Source organism: Octopus bimaculoides, chromosome 11 (genome assembly GCF_046866305.1).
Source record: "Octopus bimaculoides isolate indiv1 chromosome 11, ASM4686630v1, whole genome shotgun sequence".
NCBI lineage: Eukaryota > Metazoa > Mollusca > Cephalopoda > Octopoda > Octopodidae > Octopus > Octopus bimaculoides.
In genome coordinates, this window is record NC_142938.1 from 16,918,815 (window position 1) to 16,938,910 (window position 20,096).

The 20,096-nt window shown below is 37.4% G+C and overlaps 1 protein-coding gene and 1 pseudogene across 13 annotated transcripts in view; one reads left to right on the forward strand and one right to left on the reverse strand.

The window, feature by feature from the left end:
- LOC106875622 (3-oxo-5-alpha-steroid 4-dehydrogenase 1) overlaps positions 1 to 20,096 on the reverse strand; it is a 70,859-nt gene that overhangs the window by 8,481 nt on the left and 42,282 nt on the right. For all 13 annotated transcript variants that reach the window (XM_089359550.1, XM_014923849.3, XM_014923844.3 and 10 more), the window contains 3 exons: positions 16,231 to 16,397; positions 13,628 to 13,729; positions 12,040 to 12,190 (listed from right to left, as the gene is read on the reverse strand). In XM_089359550.1, coding sequence (XP_089215676.1) covers positions 12,040 to 12,190; positions 13,628 to 13,729; positions 16,231 to 16,397 — 420 coding nt within the window. The remainder of the gene's footprint in view (positions 1 to 12,039; positions 12,191 to 13,627; positions 13,730 to 16,230; positions 16,398 to 20,096) is intronic.
- On the forward strand, positions 3,538 to 3,634 carry LOC128249139 (U6 spliceosomal RNA; annotated as a pseudogene).

Below are 20,096 nucleotides of genomic sequence, written 5' to 3' on the forward strand. Positions count from 1 at the left end.
TCTGGCCAACAGAATGTCCTTTATGCATATTCAGGCCAGATGTCGCAACAAATATTCTAAAGAAATCTGGACATTTTCTTTTCCTTCTTCATGTTTTACTTGTCTATGTCTGACCTATATTTTTTTTTTTTTACTTTCCTTACAGTGTCTTCTGTCTTTCTTTCTTTTCTTCTTATTCTTCTTCTTCTATTTCGGTACCGTCTTCCCATGTCTTTGGCTTTTACCTAACATGTCTCTCTGTCTGTCTGTCTTGTGATACATCCACAATCCATGCATGTCCCCACCCCCAGCGTCTGCCTGTCTATGTCTTCTTCCATTTGTTAGTTATGTTTCTTGATAAAAAAAAAAGTGAAAAAAAAAGGAAAAAAACAACGGAATTCGAGGAAGCTATCCCTACTCCCACCACAACCCTTTGCCTCCTACATCTATGCAAGTTCTCTCTCTTGTGTGTGTGTGTATGTTGAAGGAGACATGTACATGTAGAGACATATACATGTAGAGACATGTTCATACCACACACACACAAGCACGCTCGTGTAAAATGAATATACATATATCTATAGACACACGCACACACATATACATACATATTCGAGCAAGATCGTTGCCAGTGCCGCTGGACTGGCTCCTGTGCAGGTGGCACATAAAAGCACCCACTACATTCTCTGAGTGGTTGGCATTAGGAAGGGCATCCAGCTGTAGAAACTCTGCCAAATCAGATTGGAGCCTGGTGTAGCCATCTGGTTTCACCAGTCCTCAATCAAATCGTCCAACCCATGCTAGCATGGAAAGCAGACGTTAAATGATGACAATATGTATGTATGTATGTATGCATGCAGATAAACAAATTAAATATATATAACAGCCATGCTTTACCCCATAAAGACATTGGAATCTAAGTTTGAATCATTTGAGCACTACTGTCTTCTATACTGAGAATCTCTGGATCTCATCTGTTGAATATATGTATGTATAAAGCCAAAACAAGTTATAAGAAATGACACAGGATACCCTTTCTCACACCAACCCCTTTACAGACTTCACTGAGTGTTTTTTTTTTTTTTATGTGGTACTAGCTCAAGTGAGATTACCAAGTAACTCAACTGAGAAGGAAGAAGTAGAATTGAAGGAGGTGGCCTTATGTCAGGTGATGAGATGTTAAACTATATGTTGTATGGGGAGTTGGATGCTTCTGCCAGTTGCAGGAGAAGGGGGATAGTGGTGAAGACGTTTCAAGTTACTGGAAGATGAATTAGGGGAATTGGAATGGTTGGGTAACTAAACTTGCAGGAAGTGTGAGAGATGAGTGGAAGATGGGTAGAGGGAAATACAGTAAGTAGTGAAAATGGGTGGAAGCATGATCAAAAGCTTGGTTGATTTTCAAGAAACAGGTTTGCATTTCTCAGAAATTTTGACTGACCTCAATCAAAGGTTTTTATGTGCAGTTGTTGAATGACATGATTGGTTAAATTTTTCATAACGTCATCACTCAATTTGCAAGATCCTGATTTGTTGTTTCCTAAAACCTTCTAATATATATATATGCATATATATGGGTGTGTGTGTGTGTGTGCGTGTGTATCCATGCTAGCATGGAAAGACAGACATTAAATGATGATGATGATGATGATGTATATGTGTGTGTATGTGTATTTATATATATATATATATATGTAAATATATATATGTGTATATATATGTGTGTGTATATATGTATATATATACATGTGTGTGTATATATATGTATGTATATATATATACTCTTTTACTTGTTTCAGTCATTTGACTGCAGCCATGCTGGAGCACCGCCTAGTACTTATTCTATCGGTTTCTCTTTGCTGAACCTCTAAGTTACAGGGACATAAACATACCAGCATTGGATGTCAAGTGATGTTGGGTGGGGGGACAAACACAGATACACAAACACACACACACACACACACACACACATATATACATATACATATATACGACGTGCTTCTTTCAGTTTCCATCTACCAAATTCACTCACAAGGCTTTGGTTGGCCTGAGGCTATAGCAGAAGACACTTGCCCAGGGTGCCATGCAGTGGAACTGAACCCGAAACCATGTGGTCGGTAAGCAAGCTACTTACCACACAGCCATATATATATATATATATATATATATATATATATATACACACATATATATATGCAAGGTGTCCCAAAAGACACTGATGGATTTCAATTTTTAGTAACTTCTTTAACTTTACAAATAAATGCATGAAATGTTGACACAATATAAAGGACATAATGGAAATTAATATACACAAGTCAAATTTTGCAACACCACTACATCACATATGAAAAATGACATCGCTCAAATGGCAGCCATTTTCAGTTTCATGTGCCCATGCTCTTTCCAAAACTTGCACCATAACACCCTCAAGAGTTTCAGACCCCACTTCTCTGATTTCTCTACTGATGTTCTTCAGTTGCATCAGGATCTCTGGTTTGTTGACATGAACCTTCTCTTTCAGGTATCCCCACAAGAAAAAATCCGAGCTAGTCAAGTCTAGGGAACGTGAAGGCCATTCAGAGTAGACTTCACACATGGTTCCAGCAAGATGGGGCAACTGCTCATACTGCAAAAGAAACAATGCATTTGCTACGGCAGTGCTTTGGAGAGAGAATAATCTCCCGCTATGGCAATGTCAACTGGCCTTCACACACCGCAGACTCGACTACCCTGGATCTTTTCTTGTGGAAATACCTGAAAGAGAGGGCTTACATCAACAAACTGCAGACCCTGGTAGAACTGAAGGAGAACATCAATAGAGAAATCAGAGAAGTAAGATCTGAAACTCTTGAAGGTGTTATGCTGCAAGTTTTGGAAAGAGCATGGGTGTGCGAAGCTGGAAATGGCTGCCATTTAAGCAATGTCCTTTTTCATAAGTAATGTAGTGGTGTTTCATCATCATCATCATCATCGTTTAACGTCCGCCTTCCATGCTAGCATGGGTTGGACGATTTGACTGAGGACTGGTGAAACCGGATGGCAACACCAGGCTCCAATCTAATTTGGCAGAGTTTCTACAGCTGGATGCCCTTCCTAACGCATGTGTCTCTATTTGCCCCCGCAACATCGCTTGTCAACCAATGCTGGTGAGTTTATGTCCCCGTAACTTAGCAGTTCGGCAAAAGAAACTGACAGAATAAGTACTAGGCTTACAAGGAATAAGTCCTGGGGTCGATTTGCTCGACTAAAGGTGGTGCTCAAGCATAGCCACAGTCAAATGACTGAAACAAATAAAAGAATAGAATATATATATGTGTGTGTATATATATATATATATATATATATAAACTTACTTGGAAATGAATATGTGTGGCGTTCAATTAAATAATAATAATAAATAGTATATATACATGTATGTGTATATATATATATATATATATATATATATATATATATATATATATATTATTTATTATGTATATATATATATATTATTTATTATGTGTGTGTGTATATATATATATATATATATATATATATATATATACACACACATATGTATGGCAGTACATATTCTAAAACTGGTACAATATAAAGATTATCGTGGCCCCTGAGCAAGGATGACATGTAAATTCGTGAAGCATTCTATATTTTTAGAGGTGGTGCCCCAGTATGACTGCAGCTTTTAAGCTGAAACAATTTAAAGAAATATATATATATATATACACACTCACATACATATATGTCTCTCTCCCTCTCTCTCACTCCACATACTCATGTATACGCACGCACACATACAAAAACACACACACACATACATGCTTACATGCATACATACATGCATACATACATACATACATAGTTATAGACAGTTACTGCAAGAGTAAAGAAAATACTTTAGGTTGTAATAATTACAGAGTTATCAAATTACTGAACCAGATTTTGGAAATTACAGAGAGAGTTATAGCCCAACTATTTAGGAACAGAATTAGATTAAATGAGATGCAATTCAATTTTATCTATGGGAGAAGTACTACTGAAGCCATTTTCTTAATAAGACAACTGCAGATGAAGAATCTATCTAAAATGAGTCACTGAACTTCGGCATTTGTTGATCTGAAGAAAGCTTTCTTCAGGGTACACTGTTCTCTGATCTGGTGGCCTCTTAAGAAGCTAGGGGTAAACAAATGGTTTGTGAAAGTTATATAAGCCATGAGTACTGTGATGAATTTAGAGCACGTGTAGGAGTACCACGGCTTGGTTCTCAGACTCCTCCTATTCCTCATTTTCCTTTAGGCCTTGACAGAGGAATGTAAGAATGGCTACCCTTGAGAACTACTATATGCTGGATTTCATTCTCATAGCAGAATCTGTAATAGATTAGAAAAAAAAAAATCCAAGCCTTAAAGTAAACTTAGCAAAGACCAAAGTTCTAGTAAACAGGAAAACAGGTAAGACTTCAGTAAATGGATCTGCTTGACGTGTAGGAGAGGTGTCGGCAGGAATTCCATATGGTATAACCAGTGCAAGCTATGGACACACAATAAGTACAGTGGATTCACAAGAAGATTAATGGAAAAAGTAGTGTTTGTATGTGGAAGATGCACAGGAACAATAAACACTAAGAACACATGGGAAATAAATTTTCTGAAATGCCCTAAAGGCTCCCTATTGTTTGTGGATAGTTTCTGTTATGTAGATGATTTAATTAGCAGTGGGGGAGGATGCTCCAACAGTATAGTTGCCAGAATAAGAATAGAATGGAAAAAAGTTCAAAGAACTATTACCTCTGTTGGCAATAAAGGGTCTCTCTCCCAGAGTAAAAGGCAGAATGTATAATGCTGTCTGTGTATGAATGGCAATGATACATAGTAACAAAACATGAGCTGTGAATGCAGAGGATATGTGAAGGCTTGAAAGAAACAAAGCTAGCATGCTCCACTGGATATGCTATGTCAGTGTAAATATATGACAAAGTGTATATGTGTTAAGAGAAAAATTGGGCACATGAGAAATCAGATAATTATGTGCAAGAGAGAAGACCACATTGATGTGGTCATGTGTGCATATAGATAAGGAGAGTTGTGTAAAGAAGTGTGAATCACTAAATGTGAATGAAATCTGTGAAAGAGGGAGACCCAGAAAGACATGGGATGAAGTAGTGAAGAAGGATTTCCTGATGCTAAACCTCACTGAAGAGATGACGAAGGACTGAGATGATTAGGGATTTGCAGTGCTTGAGAAGTCCTTCCATCCAGGCAAAAACAAGCCCTTAAAAGTACATCATTTATGCCGCCTATGTCCCTGCATCCAATCTATCTATGATGAATCTCTCTCTCTTTTCCCTTCCTAACATCTTCTTCCACAACTCATCTTTTTAACACCATCCCCTCCTACAACACTCCTTACCGTCACCCATCTGACTATAGCACAATTTACTCAGCTGCTAAAATCATGAGAGTAGAACAGCACATATTTCATCCCCCTACTGTTCACCCTTCCTAAAAACACTTTTTTTTCTCATGCATTCTCAGTATCATCCCATACCACCTTATTTTTCCACTAAATGCCCCTTCCACCACTCCTTTTTCTCTGTACAAGTTCTCATTTTACCAATGGCAATCAACCTTCCTGTTACCTGATTTCATCTCCCACTATTTACATCCTTATGTACCTCTCACTTTGTTCCTGGCATTGTGTATCTTTCTCATAACCCACCCCACACATACACAAACACACACAAATACACTTCACATTAACTTTGCTGCCACCCATTACCTCCCAGACTCACACCCACTTCCTCTACCTTTCTCTCCAAGTGACATTCCCTGAAACTCCACCATCAACACCACCATGTTCACCACTTACTGCATCTCCTTCAGTTCAACATTTCTAATCTTCTGCTACTCTCATTTTACACTCATACGAACTTACCCATATCTCTTATATTCATGTGCTTGTAACTTGAGGGTGCATCCTGATAGATTTTCACTACCATCCTCTTTTAATCCCTACTGGGGTAGCCTATATATCACCCCTACAGCATGACACCTGTTCCTATCCCTCTATCTTATTTTAACTTCTCATCACCAGGCATAAAGCTACTGTCCTCAATACTACATGCCCTGTCAGTTGAGGAAGGGCTTGTGTTGCAAGTTACTTGGTGACCTCACTAGTTCTGCTGCCATGTAAAAAGCACCCAGCACACTCTGTAAAGTGTTTGGTGTTAGAAAGAATATCCAGTCACCGAATACATGTCGAAATCATGTCAAAGTATTGCACTCATCTGGCTTTCCACATCCTATTAAACCATTCAATCCATGCCAGCAAAGAAAAACATGTTAAATGGTGATGATGATATACATTTCTTTCTTTCTCTCTCTCTCTCTCTCTCTCTCTCTCTCTCTCTCTCTCTCTCTCTCTCTCTCACTATATATATATATATATATATATATATATATATATATATATATATATGTATTTAAAATATGTATTTTTGATTAGGTTCGTTTTTTCAAGAACCGAAACATGTAAAATATCTCTGAGAAAATTAAAATTTATTTTATGTAGTGGCGTTTTCAAACTTCTTTTTTATAAATATATACCCACTCGTATGCCACCTACACTTTTTATCAATACAAATATATATACTAGCAGTATAACCCGACCTTGTCCGGGTGTGACTTATTATGCCATCTACGATAAGTCTTGCTAGCTGAAAATCAACTAAAAAAGAAAGCCTTACAACGAAAAAACCCTTATGATGTAAATATGTTCATAATTCAAAAGACGATGAAATTAATAGGGAAAGTCTGAAGGCTGTTTTGCGTAAAATTATTAAGCATACGTAAATTTCATCCGTGTAATTGGCTATAGAAATGCTTGTGCAAAACAACTTTTTGCGCTGCCCTGATTATACATAGCAGGGTAATCCCATTTCACAGGTGCTAGGATGGCAATTTGTGATGAAGCAATTGCTGGCGATCTGTTGCTAAACAGTTTTGCCAGAATTCTATCAGATTGGGCAGAAGGTGTTAATGCACCATTTTGCATTATGTTCAAAGTAGCTACTGGAATGTGGTGAATTGCTGCAGTCTGTGGTTGTCATTTTAAACCGGCTGCTGTCTTTCCCCCAGTAAAATCTCTTCTTTGGAGGCATAATCTATGTATATATTAAACAGAACGAAAGTTATAATAGATGGCAGGGTCGGTACTTTTCACATATCTGTAATTTTTCAGATTAACACCCGCACGATTACCCAACCCTAATCCTAAACCTAATCCTAACACTAACCCTAACACTAACCCTAAACCCTAACCCTAAAAAACATAACCGTAACAATCCTAAACCCTAAACCTGACCCAAAAACCCTAACCCTAACACCCTAGTGAAAATCGTGGTAAATTTACAAAACATTGATGAGCATGAGTTATATTTTACGGAATGATTGTGTACTTGCACGTGTATGCTTTTGAGAGAGCGAGAGAGGAAGAGGTAGAGAGGGGGAGAGAAAGGAATAGGGGTAGTTAAAAGTTTTCTTATGACTGCTTCTCTTCACTGCCTATTTCTTCATTAGAAATCTAAGGATGCACATAAGCACATAATAGAGAAAAATGAAACAAATATGGACGACTCTGTAGTTATGCCATCAATGTTTTGTAAATATACCACGATGTGAATGATTGTGTTTACTTGCACGTGTATACGTTTGAGAGAGCGAGAGAGGAAGAGGGGGAGAAATGAATAGAGATTGAGAGCAATGTGTATGTTGTTGTCACAGGTCATGTACGTGTCGTTGTGTGTGTTTTTACGTATCTATGTTATGAAAAATAGGTAAAGAATACTGAGATGAAAGTTTAATCTATGACGTTGTATGTATCACTTTCTCTCTCTCTCCCTCTTTTACTCTTACTCTCTATATTTTTATGTTGAGCACGTGTGTAAGAATGGCGTTCCAGGTAGAAGGGATGAAATATAAAAGTTGCTAGAAACAACAGCCAAATCTCCCTTAAATCACACAAAGTAATCGGAATTTTAAAAATCTAATTACTGCACTGGAAAGTTCAGATCGAGAAAATTCCATTGATGTAAAAATTTTTACAAAAAAGTGGAAAATGTGGATTTCTATAAACTTTCAAAAAGGCTTCACACAGACACACAACTTCAGCTTTATATATTAAGATATATATATATATATATATATATATATATATATTTGTATGTGTAACATAATAGTTTAAGAAAAAAACCATAGGCTTCATATCTAGCGTGAACTAGACATTTCTTCAGTTTCTCTAAACGATAACCGTTCTCTGCAAAGAATGCTTTTTTAAACACAAGAACACCAGTGATAGTTCAAGAAATGTTCCTCTTAAAAAATTATGGCCGGGCGAGTTGTCTTCCTTTGCTTGATAGCTATGTTTTCCAATTCTGAAGTAAAAATTTGCGAAAACGTGGACAACTCCCCACACTTCCATCCTGGAGTTCAGGTAGCCTCCTGGCTCATGTGAGTTCATGAGGATAATATATCTTTCTGCCATACACAATTTATACAGTCTTGTTCCATTGCAATAGGGTCCACAAATTTCTAGTAATTTCCACATACACATACATACATACATACATACATACATACATACATATATATATATATATATATATATATCATCATTATCCTTTAATGTTTGTTTTCCATGTTGGCATAGATTGGACAGTTTGATCAGAGCTGGCAAGCAGGGGAGCTGCACTAAGTTCCAGTCTGATTTGGTTTGGTTTCTATGACCGGATGCCCTTCCGAACTCCAACATATATATATATATATATGTATATATATATATATATACACTCAGCAGTGAACCCATTCGGTGCATGCTGGAGAATATCTTCTGATGAGCCAAGTAGCACCGTGTCATCTGCAAATATCACAAGACCAGTCCTACACACACCAACTGTGAGACCACTTTCACAACTGCTGTGCATGTAAATCCAATTCATAAAAATTATGAACAGGAGAGGTGACAATATACACCCCTGCCAAAGTCCAACATCCATATTAAAAAATTTCAGCATAGCATCATTTACCCAAACACAGACATTTGAACATTGGTAAAGATATTTCACAGAAACCAGAAGCTGCTCATTAATCTCAAACTTCTGCAAAGACCATCACAGCATGTTCCATAGCATACTGTCATATGCCTTTTTGAGATCTATAAAACAAGCTTACATCTCTTGGCAATATTCAGTCAGTTTTGTTCAAGCCCTATTTTTCATCACTGAGGGCCAGTCTGGCGGTACTGGCAATGGCCACGCTCAAATGGTGTTTTTATGTGCCACCTGCACAGGAGTCAGTCCAGCGGCACTAGCAACGACCTCGCTCAAATGTTTTGTTCACATGCCACCAGCACAAGTGCCAGTAAGGCGACACTGGTAATGATCATGCTCAAATGGTACTATGGACATGTGATAAGAATGTCAGAGGAAAGAATTACATGACAGATTCCTCAAGCCAAACCAATTGGCAGGAGACCTAGATGTAAACCAAAAACAATATGTATGTACAAACACAGACACAAACAACAAACACATACATACATATATATATATATATATATATATATATACACACACATATATATATATACTATGGGCTTCTTTCAGTTTCTGTCTACTAAATCCACTCACAAGGCTTTGGTCGGCCCGAGGCTATAGTAGAAGACACTTGCCCAAGATGCTATGCAGTGGGACTGAACCCAGAATCATGTGGTTGGTAAGCAAGCTTCTTACCACACAGCCACTCCTATATAGATAGACAGTTAGATAGATAGATAGATATAAAGGCAAGGCATAAATAATAGTCAGTACATATTTCTTACTGTAGTAAATTCGACTTACAGCTGTTTCCAGTAGTAATTATAGGTTCGTTATTGATAGGTTTACTCAATCAGCCCATTCATTGATTGAAAAAAATTGTATGATCTAGAGAATTAATGTTACTTTCATCATAGTCATTTCTGGTTGTGTGTGTGTGTGTGTGTGTGTGTGTGTGTGTGTGCGTGCGTATATATATATATATATATATGTATATAGGAGTGGCTGTGTGGTATTGCCAAAGAAGCATGTGAGTAGGAAGTAGAGACTTCAAATGGATGTAGAGAGTGTGGAGGTGGGAAATGCAGTGACTGGTGAAAACCTGGGTATATAAATGGGAATGGGAGGATGAGATAGCGATGATACAGTGAGCAGGGCAGTGAGCAGGGCAGTGAGGACAGGATTGGGGAGTGAGAGATAAGCATAGTGCATGAAAAAAGGAAACGTGAGAAACGGATGAGATGTAGTTTGGTTTGTTGAGGTAGAGAGTGCGAAAAGTTTTATTGTGGGTGGATGTAAAGAGAGATGGACAAACAATCAGAGATGCAATGATATCTAGTCCTATAATACAGGATTACATGTAGTCTTAGCCTTACTTCTACTGACATGTTACAGTTTATTATTTATAACCTTTGATTACTAGTTCTAACTATTTCGGTTAACGGTTTGTACTTATATGAATTTTTGGTAACTAATTAGATAGACACAGATACTTCAAGTTTAAAATAATTAACAACACCACAGCTGCCTTTTGGTTTGTATATTTGCAAACTATTTCCCCCTCACATAGTTTCCAAAAATACAGCAGTAAATGTGTGTATGTATATCATCATCATCATCATCGTTTAACGTCCGCTTTCCATTCTAGCATGGACTATTTGACTAAGGACTGGCGAACCAGATGGCTGCACCAGGCTCCAATCTGATCTGGCAGAGTTTCTACAGCTGGATGCCCTTCCTAACGCCAACCACTCCAAGAGTGTAGTGGGTGCTTTTACGTGCCACCAGCATGAGGGCCAGTCTGGCGGTACTGGCAATGGCTACGCTCAAATGATGTTTTTTACATGCCACCAGCACAGTAGTCAGTCCAGTGGCACTGGCAACGACCTCGCTCGAATGTTTTGTTCACGTGCCACCGGCACAAGTGCTAGTAAGGTGACGATGGTAACGATCACGCTCAAATGGTGCTTTTTACATGCCACCAGCACGGAAGCCAGACAGCTGCTCTGGCAGTGATCCCGCTCAGATGGTGCTGTTAGTGCTCCACTGGCACGGGTGCCAGTCATTGAATTTGGTTCAGTTTCGATTTCACTTGCCCCAACAGGTCTTCGCAAGCAGAGTTTAGTGTCCAATGAAGGAAGGTTGCATGGGTGCCAGTCGTCGAATTTGGTTCGATTTTGATTTTGATTTCACTTGCCTCAACAGGTCTTCGCAAGCAGGGTTTTGTGTCCAAAGTGGGAAAGGTACGCATAAGTGGGCTAGCTACACCCCTCGTAAATGCCACAGTTTATAGTCACACTTGGCTTGCCGGGTTTTCTCACCCACAACATATTTCCAAAGGTCTCGGTCACTAGTCATTGCCTCGGTGAGGCCTAATGTTCGAAGGTCGTGCTTCACCACTTCATCCCAGGTCTTCCTGGGTCTACCTCTTCCACAGGTACCCTCAACTACTAGGCTGTGGCACTTTTTCACACAGCTATGTACACATAGCTGTTTGTACACATGCGTCATACAGTCTACCTTTTACTCTGAGCGAGAGGCCCTTTGTCACCGGCAGAGGTAGGAGCTCTCTGAACTTTGCCCAGGCTATTCTTATTCTAGCAGCTACACTTTCAGTGCAGCCTCCCCCACTACTGACTTGGTCACCTAGGTAACAGAAGCTATCAACTACTTCTAGTTTTTCTCCTTGGAATGTGGCAGAAGTTAATTAGGCAGATGTTAATTAGGTGTTGCTCAGAGAAGAGAGACCAACTACAGATATGAAACAGTTTGATGTAACAGTTTCTAATTTCATTATTTAGAGCTGCAAATGATACAATGTTACATGGCTTTACAAAGTCATGTAACAACAAACAAAATCCCATCACTGACAACCATAAACAACTAAATGCAGTAACAGAGAGAGAGAGAGAGGGAGAGAGCAAGAAAAAGAGAAACAGAGAAGAAAGAATGGTTAAAGTGTGACTTACTTGTGATGAGTGTAGCTGCGTGGGATAAGTACACAGAATGTGCTCAATGCAAATGCTGAAGCAGGAAGTGACCAGCATGCAATAGCAAAACCACACCATTCAACTATTTCTCCAAATAAATTAGCAGCAGTTACATATTCGAAAATTCCACCTGGAAATATAGATTTGAATGAATTATTATTGTTGTTGTTGTTGTTGTTGTTAAGGTGGCAAATTGGTAGAATCATAACATACTGGACAGAATACCTAGTGAAATTTCTTCCAGCTCTTTAAAGTCCCGAGTTCAAACCCTTGTGAAGTTAACTTTACCTTTCATCCTTTCATGGTTGATATAATACCGTACCAGTCAAGTACTGGGTTGATGTATTTGACTTTCCTCCTCTCCATAAAATGACTAGCCTTGTGTTAAAATTTGAAAGAATTATTATTGTTATTATTATTATCATTATTATTATTATGAAATCAGAAACAGTTGTTATTTTTAGGGTCGTGGGTTGGTAGAATCATCACAGCATCAGACAAAATACTTTGCTGTACTTTGGGCTTAAGTTAAAATACATTATAAACATCAGACTAGATGCCTTGTGGTATTTGTTCCAGCTCTTTATATTCTGAGCTCAACTGTCGTCAAGGTCAACATTGCCTTTCATCCTTTTGCAGTTGATTAAATAGAGTACCGGTCTAAGACTGGGGTCGATGTAATTCACTATCCCTCTCCCTTCAAAACTGCTGGAATTGTGCCAAATTTAGAATGTGTTATTATTATTATTATTATTATTATTATTATTATTATTAAGGTAGCAATTAAAGTAGTAAGCTGGCAGAATCAGTAACATGCCAGGCAAACTGCTTAGCAGCATTTTGTCTGTCTTTTCATTCTGAGTTCAAATGCTGCCAAGATTAACTTTTCCTTTCATCCTTTAGAGATAAATGAAAATGAGTACTGGTTGAACACTGGGGGGGGGGGGGGGAAACGTAGTCGACCTCTCTTTGCAAATAATGGCCTTATGCCAAAATTTGAAACCATTATTAGGGTAGGGATTTGGCAGAAACATGATGACTGTAGATGAGCATCAGTGTTTATGCAAGCAATGCTGTTTGTTTCCAGTCTTCCATGAAAAACCTGTTTGGCCATGGAGAAATGTTACCTTGTTTGGAAACAGGTGAAGGTTGGCAACACAAAACGCATCAAGCCATGGAGGCCATGGAGAAATATTACCTTGTTTGGAAACAGGTCAAGGTTGGCAACACAAAAGGCATCAAGCCATGGAGGCCATGGAGAAATATTACCTTGTTTGGAAACAGGTGAAGGTTGGCAACACAAAAGGCATCAAGCCATGGAGGCTATGGAGAAATATTACCTTGTTTGGAAACAGGTGAAGGTTGGCAACACAAAAGGCATCAAGCCATGGAGGCCATGGAGAAATATTACCTTGTTTGGAAACAGGTGAAGGTTGGCAACACAAAAGGCATCAAGCCATGGAAAATCTGCCCCAACATATTCAGCCTGACCCATGCAAGCATAGAAAAGTGGATGTTAAATGATGAGGATTATTTTTAACGATTATTGTTATATTTATATACTAACCTTGTGGGATTTTGTATCCTGTTTCGTTAGGTTTCCGTAATGTTCGTAGAATATGGTCTGAATGGATGTTGATGGCCATTCCGATGAAGAATAAAATACAGCCTACAGATTGGAAAAATGCAAAAAGGTATCCAAGTTAACGAATTTAGTACAATGATCAGCAATAAAACATTATCATGGACGACGACGATGACGATATATATATATATATATATATATATATGATGTTGATGAGTCATCACTACCACTCCTGTAAGGTACTTGTTATTGACATTCATTACTCACCCTTATTAATGTGTGTGTGTGTATGTGTATGTGTGTGTGTGTAAATATATCTTAATTCCCATCCAAAATACACAGAAGCAACATCCTTCCTCCCTGGGTTTGTTGACTTGCAAGCTACATGTTGACCTCAATAGTGTTGGTGCCCCCACCCCAAAAGTATTCAGTACACATTGTAAAGTGTTGGTATTGGGAAGGGCGTCCATGCCAAAGCAGACACTGAAGAATAATGCAGTCCTTGACTCATTGGATTCTTGTTAAATCATCCAACTCATGCCAGCATGGAACATGGACATTAAATGATGACAATGATGATGATGATGATGATATATGAGAGGCTTTTAGTTTCTGCTTACCAAACTCACTCACAAACTTTTGGTTGGCCCAGGGCTGTATGGAACTTCATGTAGTTGGGAAGCAGACTTTTTAACCACACAACCATGCCAGTGTCTTTGCTTGAGCGAAATAATGTTATGTTTACAATCTCTGTTGAAATTTTGATCAATCACTCTGTAATTTCAGAAATCCATGGAATATGGTAACATTAACTTGAAAAATAACAAAAGGTTGGTGACGGGAAAAGCATCCAGCTGTAAAATTCTGCCTCAAACATGGACCCATTTAATCCTGGCATGGGAAAAGTGACATTAAGTGAGCAAATGAATATATACACTTCCTATTTTGCTGCACTCCCAGGAGGTGCAGTCATCCCAGAGTGAGAAACCCTACTTTAGGGCAGTGGTTCCCAAACTTTTTAGAGATGCGACCCACTATTTATGACACCAGTTTATGGTGACCCACTTAACTCTACTGGGTAAAAACATTAATGAAAGAAACAAATTTATTTCAGATTACATTTTCATTGAGGCCTGTGAGAAGGCCTCATTTATATTAAATGTGAAACAAAACGTTTTATAACTGTTTCAACGTCTGCATACCCTATAGGCAGGTATTAACTCTAATACAAAACCTCAAAGCAGTAACTGTTATCAGCTCGATCAGTGTTGTACTGCACCTAGTTTAAAGTTCTCTATAAATAGGTAAAAACAGACTTTTCCTTTTTACGATTACGTTACGAATAAAAAACTTGAGAAAATGACCACCTCTGATTTGTTAAGTTCGTGAAAAAAGCCTACTGCTTGATAAAACAACCAGTCTGGTATTGAAAACACGAGTCTTGAACTATCTCGATAGACAGCAGTTAATCAAAGCTAATGCGTAATTTTATAACTTTTTGCGACCCACTAGGATTCCGTTCGCAACTCATAGTTTGGGAACCACTGCTTTAGGGGCTTCAATAAAATAAAACTGAATCATCTCTCACAATTTGCAATTGCAGCCATGTGATTATATTAAAAATCATTATGATGATATTGATGAGAGTGTAGGTGTAATTATTTTTGAGCCCATACTGAGCTTATCTATGTTCAATACAGAGTTTGATTAAACAGATTAAAGGGATTTAGGATATGACCATGCCTTCTCTTACATTAAGGCAGTGTACTCCAAGTTCCATTATACAAGCTGACCTTGGTTTACTTTTTAAGACAACAGAAATTTTCAAACTGGGGTAGGTGTACCCATAAGAGTATGCAAGAAATATATTATGGTGTTATGTGAGATTTGTAACAACAATGGAATTTTGAAGTAGTCACAATCAGCTACTTTTAGATAGTGTATTCTCAGATATAGTAAAAAGTATTTATTGCACAAAAAAGATACCAAAAAATCATCAAATATGTTGTTTGGAAGTTTTGACTTCTAAATGTAATTAATTGCTTCAAATATTGGCACAAGGCGAGCAATTTTTATGTGAAAGTAAATCGATTACATTAGCCCCAGTGTTCAACTGGTACTTACTTTATTGACCCTGAAAGGATGAAAGGCAAAGCTAACTTTGACAGCATTTGAACTCAGAACATAAAGAGCTGGAAGAAATGCTGCTAAGCATTTTGTCTGGCACAATAACAATTCTGTCAGCTTATTGCCTACTTTCAAATGTAATTAATATCAAATCCTACATTGTTTTATGTTGTCTATCGAATGGTATCCAACCATATTACACAATATCCTTTTCAAGGGGTAGGTCAACTCTGATGGACATGATGAATGGCTTCATGAGAAAAAAATGTTTGAGAACCCAATCCTGTGACACATTGTAATTTAATAGGGATTTGGCTACTATTCTTGTAGGTCAAGTAACCACATATAAGTTCCTTCATTGGCTTGTGAGTGTGTGTATGTAAGTTGGTGGACGTGAATGTGGTGTTATTATATAAATAAGAATTGTAAGAGATGATCAAGAACCCTGCTGTACAAACCTGCTATGAACTGGAAACTGTAAAGCCAGTTTGGAGGAAAGATCGAATATTTCATGAGTGAGCGAACTTGTATGTAAGAGTTGAAGAAACAGAAGACAAATGCTAAAGAGACTGTTGACAGGGGTGACGGTTTACCTCCACGGATCAATACTGAAAAGATACATGTCCTGCAATTGAAAAGAGGTCATCAGTTAGCAATTAAGGAAGCAACAATCTGATCTATATATATCTATGTGTGTGTGTGTATGTGTGTGTGTGCGTGTGTATGTGTGCACGTGTGGCCGAGTGTCATACTAATACATCCTTTTGTTATTTACACCACCTGTCCTCGTCTGTTGTTGTTTTTTCGTATATTCTCCCCTATGTATATGTATATATATATGTCAATATGTATATGTATGTATATATATGTGTGTGTGTGTATGTATATATATGTGTGTGTATATATATATATATGTATATATGTGTGTAGAAAGAAGACTGTCGTATATATGTGTATATTTGTGTGTGTACCTCCACCATTGCTTGACAACCGATGTTGCTGTGATTACGTTCCCATAACTTAGCGGTTCAGCAAAAAACACCGATAGAATAAGTACTAGGCTTACAAAGAATAAATCCTGTGGTTGATTTTTAAACCAGAGACTGCGCTCCAACATGGCCACAGTCAGATGACTGAAACAAGTAAAACAATAAAAAACCTATGCTATTTTAATCCCGAGCAAGGCCAGGTATCTCTGCTAGTTACAAAATATTCTTAGGTAATTTTAGTAGATTGGAGCCTGGTGTTGCTATCCGGTTTCACCAGTCCTCAGTCAAATCGTCCAACTCATGCTAGCATGGAAAGCGGACGTTAAACGATGATGATGATGATGATGATGATATGTTAAAATGAGATGTCAGTGTTATTATCATTTGTGTAATTTAGACGACAGTTTATTCACCACTCCTTGTACACACACACATATCTTTCTTATATATCCTGATCCACCTACATACATGCGTACACACAGCCGTATGTATATATATATATATATATATATATATATATATATATATATATAATCTAAGAGAGTTAGGGGTTGTGAATCCAACCCACTAAGGGATAATCTCTATCCAATATACTGCTGGGAGGGTACCCAATTATTATTACACTAGTGTTTTTACCAATTGCAATAAATGGGTGCAAGTAAAAGGAGGTTTTTTATATATATATATATCATCATCATCATCGTCGTTTAACGTCCGCTTTCCATGCTAGCATGCGTTGGACTGAGGACTGGTGAAACCGGATGGCAACACCAGGCTCCAATCTAATTTGGCAGAGTTTCTACAGCTGGATGCCCTTCCTAACGCCAACCACTCAGAGAGTGTAGTGGGTGCTTTTACGTGTCACCCGCACGAAAACGGCCATGCTCGAAATGGTGTCTTTTATGTGCCACCCGCACAAGCCAGTCCAGGGGCACTGGCAACGAGATATATATATATATATATATATATATATATATATATATATATATATATATCATCATCGTTTAACGTCCACTTTCCATGCTAGCATGGGTTGGACAATTTGACTGAGGACTGGTGAACCAGATGGCTAAACCAGGCTCCAATCTGATTTGGCAGAGTTTCTACAGCTGGATGCCCTTCCTAACGCCAACCACTCCGAGAGTGTAGTGGGTGCTTTTACGTGCCACCGGCCCGAAGGCCAATCATGCAGTACTGGCAATGGCCACGCTAAAAATGGTGTATTTTACGTGCCACCTGCACAGGAGCCAGGATATATATGTTTATTTACATATAATTCTAGGACAACTATGTATGTTGTCCGTTTTTACTGTCTGCTATGAATTAATCTGACACTGAAGAGATACAATATTCCATATTTTATAATATGCATTGATCTGGATATTGCATCGAAATGATCATAGGTCATAATAAAGTTTTTACAATGGATCATCTTTTAGTGCTTATTTAAATCGATATACATACAAAAACTCACACATGAGAATTTTGCTACGTTTTATAACAGATACAATATTTTTTCCAAATTTTGGTATAAATCTATAAATACATACATATATATACAATGCATTGTACATGTATGTGTGGATTGTCTGAAGTGATGTGCAAGTTTTATATATTAAGAAACAAGAGGTAGTCAGGATTTTGGATAAAAATGATTTATTTTGCACTTTCTGGGAAAAGGATTCTCTGTCTGTCTGCGTGTGTGCGGTGTGCGTGTGTGTGAAAAAATGGGATTTAAAATTCCTGGCGGATATCAATAAAGCACTCTCTATTATCAGCATGGCCGCAGCTTTGAGCTGGAACTTTGAAATGAAAAAAAAAAAAAATGTCTAACAATCAGTTACCAGTAAATATAAGAAGCATGCACAACCTCAGGTAAATCCTCATGCACAACAGGTAAACCTAAATATCCTTTAGCAGAATTTCAAGGGATTCATAGTGTCTGACAACAAAAAATATGTACAGGGGGGATTATATCTTTATTATAGATCTCGCCTTATAAAGCCGACAACTGTTTCATTCAGTGTTGCCAACTTAAAATCACAATTCTATGCTAAATTTCAGTAGAAAAAATATCAAAAAAAAAAAAAGCTAAAAATTGCTAAATAAGATGAAAAAATGCTAAAGACTTTATATCAAAAAGCTTAATTTTTATTTACATTTTTATTTACTTTCTTTAATTATATTCAGCATTGAGAAATAATTTCTTGAATTTCACTGATTTGATTTCACTTTCAGCTGTGGTGCCTAGGTCTTGACTTCTGTATACATTCAAAAGGTCCCAATCTTGTTAATTGTGCGTTTTGGAATATCGAAGTTTTTGCAATATCGAAGTTTTCAGGCCATATTATTTATATAAACAGTATTGATCTGAGCATAGGAAGATGCATTTTGTTTTTCAATTTTGATTTGATTACTCCCATACTACTGAACAACCGTTCAACTTCTGCATTTGAGTTTGGCAATGCCAATAGATTAATGGCAAAATTTGCAACATCTCTAAAAGGATTTCCTCCAGTAGCATCTTTATATTCCAAGACTTCCAGCCAGAATGCCTCAGTATTAGACGTATTTCTCCATTTAACTAAATGAATGCTATTAGAGTGAATTTCAATTGAAGCAATTCTTTCTTCATTTAAATGCATTGCTTCTAAGATAAGTAAAACTGGCTCTTTGAAATGCTGCAAAATATTCACTACTGAAAAACATTTGATATTCCTCAGTATATTAATATTTTCTGGCAAATGGTGCTTGAACTGAGTAAAGGCAGAGTAGAAATTGTGCTTTTTTGCAAATATCATTATCTTCAGTGGCTGTTACAATCTTCTCGATAATCATTTCTGCTATCTATCTCTTGAACCTGTAGCCTACATTTGGTTTAGGATCCAGAAATTTTTAAATAGAAGCATCAGGATCAAGAGGATCAATTCTATATGTTGGCAACACTATCATATTAGCAACAGATTTGATCAAATTTGAAAGATCTTAAAGTAATTTTGTTTTGTTTGACAGTGTTTGATTCAAACAGTTTATTCACTTCCTGAACGTCTTAAAATTGGATGCAAAAATAAAAGGTAAAGTTCATTCCTAGAATCACAAAACATTTCATGTAACGTTTGTGCTGTAAAGCACTTTTCTTTTGTAGTTTGGAAGTGAGTTTACAATTCAAACCATTGGCTTAAAATTCTATTTACAGCCACCTAGTTTTACAAGAATTCACAATCTTCAAAGGCTTTTTATCATTGATAGCAAGGTAGGTAAAGTTGTTTGTAGGCACTTTGTCTTGTTGAAGAATGACAGAACCATTTATAGGTTTCGGATGCTAAAAATTCAAA